General features: G+C 37.2%; 1 protein-coding gene across 2 annotated transcripts in view; it reads left to right on the top strand.

Moving 5' to 3' along the window:
- The window catches only part of PTPRC (protein tyrosine phosphatase, receptor type C), a 114,228-nt gene that overhangs the window by 67,564 nt on the left and 37,596 nt on the right, over nucleotides 1-9,068 (top strand). For both annotated transcript variants that reach the window (XM_023514560.1, XM_023514561.1), the window contains 2 exons: nucleotides 3,975-4,094; nucleotides 8,507-8,674. In XM_023514560.1, coding sequence (XP_023370328.1) covers nucleotides 3,975-4,094; nucleotides 8,507-8,674 — 288 coding nt within the window. The remainder of the gene's footprint in view (nucleotides 1-3,974; nucleotides 4,095-8,506; nucleotides 8,675-9,068) is intronic.

Here is a 9,068-nt window from a genome sequence, read left to right as displayed (position 1 = left end):
GAAAAAGAAAACTAAAGAGTAAGATAAGTTCTAAAAATTATAAAACAACTTTGTGTGCAATTTAGAAGGTTAGGTAAAATGGTAAATTGTCTAAACCAATGCATTATGTGTATTTGTCTGGGAAGAATTAGAGATGTGGAATTAAAATTATCCTCACATATTTTTATACCATGTCACACATACTGTTTGCTCTCTTAACACACCCGTACAAAACCATGATGAGAAGGTAGTTTTTCAAAGTTACGCAAATAGTCGAACAACAGATGATTCTCATTTTATCAGGCTATTCTATGGGAAGGAGGACAGGGACACTTATCAGCTCATTTTGACTATTGTTGGGGTGTGGTGTAGGATTAGCATTACTACGTCTATAATGTGGATACAAAACTTGGTCAAAGCTCAGGCAGCTATCGGCGTGTCTCATTTATGAACATAGAAACTAAATGGGAAATGGAATATTAGCCAAATGGATTTAAAATAATATGTTATTAAGGTTTATCCCAGTAATTCAGTCATCTCCAGCCTCAGAAAAGAGCACTTTTACCATTTTACTTATTTCACATGAGAAAGAAGAGGGATTTTTTGTACAATCGCTGCAAAAAGAGCCACATTTTTTTTTAAGCCTTAACCTTTAATTCACATATCCCACCACATACGCTTTACAATGTACACTTCAGTGATTTTTAATATTTTTAGAGTTGCGCAGCCGTTGCCAGAATCAATGTTAGAACAGTTTCATCACACCCAAAAGAAATTATGCATCTGTTAACAGTTACCCCCCATTTTCCCTCTAGCCCCCCATTTCTCAGCAGGCAACTACCAGTTTACTTTCTGTCTAAATGGATTTGCCTTCTCTGGACATTTCCTACAAATAGAACCATACAATACGTGATCTTTCACTACTGGCTTCTTTCACTTAGCATACTTTTTTCAAGGTGTATCTCTATTGTAATCTGTATCAATTCTTCCTTTTATATTGCTGAATAATATTTCCTTGCATGGATATACCTTATTTTGTTTGTACCTTCGTAAGTTGAGTGACATTTAGTTTGTTGTCACTTTTTAGTTATTGTGAATAATGCTGTTGTGAACATTCGCATGCAAGGTTTCGTGTACGCATTTTCATTTCCCTCAGTTGTATGTCTGGCCTTGCAAATTTGTGAGTCCCTCAGCAACTTTAGGTTTTGTATTTATTTTTTTTTCAGGATTGTTTAGAATATTTGAGGGTTACTGTAAATTGAGCTGCAATAAACAGTCTAGTGCAAGCGTCCTTATGATAAAAGGTTTTTTTTTTTTTTCCCAGTAATGGGATTGCAGGATCAAATGGGAGGCCTTGCTTGAGTTTATTGAGGGTTCTCCATACTTCCTTCCAAAAAGGTAGTATTAGTTTGCAGTCCCACTAGCAGTGTAAAAGTGTTCCTTTCTCTCCAATGGAGACTTTACATCCTTTGTATTAACCTGGATGGAAGTGGAACACATTATTTTTAGTAAAGCATCACAAGAATGGAGCATGAATCCTATGTATTCAATTTTGATATGAGGACAATTATAACCTAGTACACAGTGGGGGTTGGGGGAAAGGAAGAGCAGAGAGAGGGAAGGAGGGATGGGGTGGGGTCTCGGTGTGTGACACACCTCTTGGGGACAAGACACAATTGTAAGAGGGACTTTACCTAACAAAGGCAATCAGTGTAACCTAGTTTCTTGTACACTAAATGAATCCCAACAATAAAAAAAAAAAAAGAATGTCTGAGGGCTCTTGGAATTCCATAGGAATTTTAGGATCTATAGATTACTTTCTACAGAGAAGTCAGCTTGGATTTTTACAGGGATTGCATTGTATCTATAAATCGATTTGGAGAATATCACCATCTTAACAGTGTTCATCTTCATGAATATCAGGTGTCTTTCCATTAATCTTCTTCAATGTATTTCCAAAATGTTTTATAGTTTTCAGCACATAAGTTTTGTACCTTTTTTGTTAAACTTACTGTTAGTTTAAATGTCTTCTTGCTTACAATGGTGTTGCTTTCTTAATTTCATTTTCAGATTGCTCATGGCTGGTGCATAGAAATAGAATTGATGTTTTTTGTATTGATCTTGTAGTCTGTCACACTGTTGAACTTGTTTGGTAATTATAATACTGCAGGATTTTTGATAAAATATATGGAAGTGAGTCTAAATTTCACATAAAAATATGAATAGCTGAGGACTAAGGGGGCTGCTTAAATCCATGTCTCCATAATTTTCCACAATAACATAAAGCTTCAAGAAGAGCAAATAAAACTATGTCCTCAACACAGCTAGAAATGTTTCACATAGTGCGGATAGTCAACACTAAAATTATATAGTCTTTATAAATCCATATAACAAAATAGAAACCCCAGAGAGCTACTTTTTACATTTGGTAAAAGCACAAAGGTACTTCAGCGGGAGAAAGAATAGTCTTTCTGAAATAATTCTGGTATCCCTGTAGAAAAAAATGGACATCGGCCCTCGCCTCTCAACATACACGGAAATAAATTAAAAGAGATAAAGAAATAGACTCTAGACCTTAATATTAAAGCTAAAATTATAAAAATGTCAAACAAAGACAGAGGAAAATATCCGTAAACTGGAAGCAAAGATTTCTTAGGGCACAAAAAGCAAGAATCCCAAAATAAATAATTTTGATAAATTGGATTTCATCAAAATTGACCATTCCTGTTCTTTGAATGAAGCCATTAAAAGAATAAAAGATCACACCATATATTGTAAAAATATATCACAGTTAACTTTTTTAACATGGAAAGTTTTCCCAGAATATTTAGAGAGCTCATTCAGTTACAAAGTAAGGCATCAAATAACTCCATTAAAAATGAACACACATGTTTAATACATGCATATACTTCACAAGAGAAGATGGGCGAATAGCTAATAAGCCCATAAAAGATGCTTAGCATAATTGGTTATCTGAGACATGCCAATTAAAACAAGATTGTTAGGATATTACACAGCTACAAAATGGCTAAATGTAAAAAGACTGATAATACTATCAGGAAGATGTAAAGTAATGGCCCAGCTATTTCACCCTAGATATTCACCAAAGGGGAAAGAATAGGTCTGTATGAAGATGAAGCAGATTCATTCAGAGTAGCCCCAAACCCAGAAATAACCCAATGTCCGTTAAACGTTGAATCACAGATAAAATGTATCTTATTCCTTTACAACGACTACTGATGACTAAAAAATGAATTACTAACACAGGCACCACTGTAATGAATCTTCAGATATTATGCTGAATGCAAAACGTTAGATGTAGAAATACTTATTGTTTCATCTTAGTTACATGCTAGATGAATTTGATCTATATTAATAGAAAGCAGCTCAGCGCATGCGTGAGTTGGACCAGGGGGCTGAGGTGTCCGGGAAGTGGCACAGAAGCACTTTTTGAGGTTGTAGACATTTTCTGTATCTTGAATGTGGTGGTCCTAAAACGGATGTATACATGTGGCAAATGTAAATTAATCAAGTTACATTTAATGTAATTTATAGCTCATATGTCATGTGTTGCATTTAAATATTTATCACATTCTTCTGGGTTCTTACATCGAGTTACTGGAAACTATGACGGTGCTATTCAGATAATGATGGTTTACGTTTATCAGTCCTACAAATGCCAGATTTTCCACACAGCATAATCCACAAATCCCAAGATATCTGGAAAATAGCAAAAATAAGAAGAAGAGGGGATTCTTAGGCATCTTTAAGTCAGGGGAAAGTTTAGGTGCCAGAGTGTCACAGTGGAGTGACATTTACTTTGTTAAAATAATTTACTCTAAAACAAATTAAATACGCCCAGATGTCTTTCTTTCAATGTCACTATTCATTCATAATTGATCAAAATATAACTGTTTGTAATACATGCTTATAATATGAAGAATGTTTTCTCCAAGCCTTATTTTTCATATTCCGTATTCTTATTCTTTTCACAGTTCCAGAAAAGCCTCTGAATTTTGCCTGTCAGAATATAAATGCAGAGAGCGTCCACATATCCTGGAGTCCCCTTCAAAATAAATTTGATGGTTTTATTCTCTGTTATCAGAACAAGTCAGGTAATTTGTACAGCATTTAATTTCATATCAGGAAATAGATAATCAAGAATCTGAAAGTACTAGAAATGTGGATTGAGGCATTGAGCCCTTGAGCTCCACACAGAGACTGTGCATAACTTATGCCTTGATATTAGAACTGCTTTCATTCCCTGAGGGCTTTCCAGCTGGGAAAGGACTAAAATTCAGAACATTCCCAGTATTTGCTTCATCTTTCTTGATCTTCGCTTCCATCTTTGTACGCCAAAGCCTCGAGAAAGAAATTCCCTAGAAGATAATACTCCTTTATATCTTGCAAATATATAGGAGTGATTTGTCTTGCTAAACACACAAACAAGCAAAGATTTTGCAAAACTTGTTCCAGTGAATACACATGAAATATTGGGGGAATAAAAATGAATGTGGACTCGGTTAGCCACTGAGGCCAGTTTGGGGCAATCTTGAAACATAGTTTAGAAATTTGACTCCTGCAAAAGAAAGTGCAGTCAAAACCTGCTGTGACTAGTTCAGCCATGAGACCATCACATGAGAGGCTGGTTAAGAGAACAGACATCTCTCGGACAACGTAAAGTATCTGAAACCTTTGTAGAAAATGGTGAACATCCGTGGAAAGCTTACAGTAGCCTCAGCAGCTGGGTAGCCCTCTCTCTGAGTCTCCACTCACAGGTTACAGCAGGAATAAACTGAGCATTCCAAAGAAGTCCATTGCTAGAAAGGGTGGGAAGGAGTCACCCATCAACTTCAAAAATTGAAAAGCAAACAACTATTTGCTTCAGCATGCTATTTTAAATTCTGCTCAAATTGCTTTCTCTAGTTGTTTGAGTCTAAATAATCAAACTACAAAAGCAAAGTTAAATACACATGTTTTCAACTTAGCAGAAGAGGATTCAAATGCTACAATATATACAATATATTTGAAGAAATACATATGTAATCTACTTGAGGTTATGGTAATTTTCAAAGTTAAATGTCCAAGAAAGGAAAATGGAAATCTTAGGAAGATAAAACAGGAGGAGGATTCGATCCTCTCCACCTCATCGCATGCTTCTACAAAGTCTCTGTGCCGGGCTGCTGTAGAACACATTGCTTGGTCTTCTGAATCTTCCACTCACTATCTCCTCAGTTTCCACACCCTCTCCACTGCAGAGCGCTTTTTATGCCAGTTTCTATGGTGGTGATCAGGTATGGTTACTGATCCTTGGTCAGTTTTTAAATGAACCTGTATTTGGACTGTGATTGCATAATTAAGGTATAATTAGTTACTTGTTAGCAGTCTGATGAGTTTTGTTTGTAACTAGTAAGGCTCCTTTTTATTTGTTACACACAGTTAGTAGCTGTGCAGTTATAACGCTGGAGTGGGATTGGCGGCAGGGAGAAGGCAAGGCTGGAGTCTTTTTCTACAAAATTGCCCATTAGTGACTGATTCCAGCTCCAGATCAAGTGCTGACTCTGTTTCATGTGCTCCGTGGAGCCAGCTCTCCCCTACACAGAAATGTGTTCTGGCTTTGGTGTCTATTCATCTCAAACATGTATCATAATTCAATTTTCCCCTATTTTAGTTCAAGGAGAGTTGATGGAGTAATAGGATTGTTAGAGCAATCATTTTAAGTACACTTCTTTTTTTTTTTTGCCATTTTTGGCCGGGGTTGGGTTTGAACCCACCACCTCCGGTATATTGGGTATACGCCCTACTCCTTGAGTCACAGGCACTGCCCCTTGAAGTACCCTTCTTATTTCACATTAACTCACTATTAAAATCCACAAAAAGTCTGTGACACTTGCATTTCATATTACTTTTTAATCAGATATTAAATTCCATTTTGTTATTGTATCATCTAAATATCTTAGGGTCTCTGAAAGCCAGCAATTAAAAGAAGTAAAGAAAGTAATCAGCATTTATTTAATAGCCTTGGTTTATCAAGTATTTTTAAAATATGTTGTTTAAGAATTTTATTATATATTTTAGTAATAACTCTCAGAGAAGTACATACAGATCTTCATAGTTCATATGATACAACTGAAGTCAACAGACTATTTTGTAAAATGTTCACCAGCTTGAACTATTCTCTTTTCTGCTCCTGTTTTTTCTATGTTTTTAGCATATCTCAAGGAACTGCAGTTTTGTGTCATTAACTTAATAATGCCAAGTGACAAGGAAGCTTTCTCGATAAGTAGGGATTACTGAGTTCATCATTGGGTCAATGATGCATTCAGAGGACTATCTTTCAAAAGTTATCAAAACCAGTGTGCATCCTTCGAGACCATGATATTGTTTGGAATTATTTTGTGTCATGCATTTTTAGAGGGAAAAACTACCTTTATTATTATTATCATTTGCAATACAAAACCATTTTGGGATAAACAAGTTGATAGTATTTGAATGCGTTTTAGAGCTGTCTAAAGCAGGACATGGTTAATGGATTTCCTGAGGTATTTTCTAAAACACAAGAGGTGACAAGTGGAGATGCCAGTGAGAATCTCTTCAGGCCTTCCCAGTGCCACACACGTGACCTGAACACATGTCCCGGTTGACCTGAGGGAAAACCATTCAAGCATCCAGTCCAATAGGTTTATAATTTGTCCCACACAACTTGTGCTCTGATGTCAGAGTCTTCGGGAAAAAAAAAAATGTTTGAACATGTGGCGGTGGAAAGAATGTTCGTGTACAGGGTGGACCTAAATTAAAATGATAGTTTACTGGTTTCAATTGCGCACAGACTTTATGTCCACCCTACATTTTGGCTTTTTAACTAAAGCTTGAACTCATTCGCAATTTGTAAATGAGCATTCCAAACCACTTTTCTAAGCGCGAAAAACGTTAACGAATTATGGCTTACAAAAAAAAATCCCTGAACAACAATATCTTTTGAACAATGCATTGTTCAAAAATAAAATTGACAATTTACTTCTGTCGGATTGGCTAAAATAAAAGCTTCATAGAACTACACAAAATGTCATTTGTTTTGATGCAGAATGGTTATGAGATTTCATATGCAAACATACAAAATCAGGTCACTGAATGCAAGCCAGGTGGAGCTGGAGAGGAACATCTGACACTTGGATTTTGTCCCGGTCACAACGTGGGCATTGTCCTAGAAGTCAGACTCATAAGGAGCTGGCAGAAGCCTTACTCAGAGGAGGCCGCTGCCCTTCTCTTCCTTTCCTGCCCTTAAAGACAATTGTCACTGGAGGTCCCGCAGAACTGAACTAGCAAGTATAAATCAATTCACCCAGCACAGGATTTGTGATAAATAGACAATTTCAATGAGCCTGGAACGGCCACTTGATCTCACGTATTGTTTAGAATTCCAAGGCGATGTAGAGATCTCCACTTTATAGAGATCAGACGAGAGATGAGCGGGTGTTACAGCTTTCCCTACTGAGCTCCTGCAAGCCCTTAGGTATGTCTCGCTGTCCCAGAAGAGAGGGGACCAAGTGGAAGACAAAGTGTGGCCCCACTGCGGGTCCTTGCTCCCTCTTCCACACCACATAGTGCTGTGGGGAAAACTAGACTGTGGACTCTACAACGTTACTGCCTGGATTCCACCCTGGTTTCCTTCTTCATTTCCTGGGAGGTCATGCACAGGTTGCTCTCTGAAGCTCAGTTTTCCCATCTGTAAAATCAGGTAATTCCAAGAATGCCAATTTACAGTTAAAGCAGTGCCTAAATTAACTAATTCATGCATACCCCTTGAAACAGTGCTTGACACATGGAGTGAGTTATTCATTTTTAAAATCATCATTGGTATTATTATTATCACCCTAACTGTGCTCTGGTAACCTGCTGCTGCTGTAATCCACCTTTAACCTGTCTTCCTTGATGTCACTTGGTGACACCTAAATAGTCAGTAGGTCAGGGATCTTTTTTTCACTTAACAAATGTGAATTTTTCTCACCTAATGTTAAATAAAACACATTTAAACAAGGTCCTGCCTCTTAGCCAGAATCTGCTGCCTTCATCAGATTTGTCTCTAAACTTAAAACTCTCCTTTATGTGTAAGGTTTTCTCTTCTCCCTTACGCCGATTCAGTTTCACTCACCTTCCAGGGAATAGCTCAGATTCAGAAAAAGTTCCCGAAAAATCATCATTCTGAAACACCACAAGTTAAGACTTTTACAGTATCTGGTGGAGGCTGAGTTATATCAGAAAGAAAAGAAATCATCTTCACAAGTTCAGACACTTGTGCCACATTCATGATAGGAAGCCAAAGTACTTGAACGTTTATTGATAATAATTGAGTTTGTACAATAGCATTTGCTCATAATTGTGTGCACTTCTCAGTGTGAAAGACACACTCATTCCTCAATCACTCATTAGTTATGAGTCTGCTTGGCATGATACTCTGTAGAGACCAAATTACGTAGGTAATCCGGACTCTGAATGACTTACTAAATTTTTTCACTTTTTTCCTAAGAAAAAAACAAGGAAAAGTGCTTCGATCCGAATACGAATGGGGACAGATATGATTTGGAAAATTTGAAACCTTTCACAGACTATTCTGTGTCATTACTGGCCTACAACGAAGGGAAAGTGAGGCGTCACGGACCGGCTAGCACGTGTGAATTTAAAACAAATGCATCACGTAAGTTCTGTGCTCCAAGGCTTCCTTTCACAAGGGGAAATAGGCAAAATATGAACATTTTAGCCTAAAATACATCTATCTTTATGTTTCATTTGAGAAGCATATGAACCGGGCACATTTGTAAGCATCTAGAAAATATAGTCATTTAAAATAAAACAACTTAAAAACTGCAATCCTGGCTGGTCTGTATTCTTCAGATATAGCTGTAGGGTTGTAAGGCATGAAGCAAAAGGGCACATTAACTGGTCCAATTTCTAAGATTTTGGAAAATTAGGTTCCTAACTGACCTAGATAAAAAATGCATTGTTGGGCGGCACCTGTGGCTCAGGGAGTAGGGCGCCAGCCCCATATACTGAGTTTGGTGGGTTCGAACCTGGTCCAGCCAAACTGCACC

The sequence above is a fragment of the Otolemur garnettii genome, unplaced genomic scaffold, assembly GCF_000181295.1.
Source record: "Otolemur garnettii isolate 467f Iridium unplaced genomic scaffold, OtoGar3 scaffold00055, whole genome shotgun sequence".
Lineage (NCBI taxonomy): Eukaryota > Metazoa > Chordata > Mammalia > Primates > Galagidae > Otolemur > Otolemur garnettii.
Note: the sequence above shows the minus strand (reverse complement) of the source record. Positions and strands in the feature narration are given on the sequence as shown.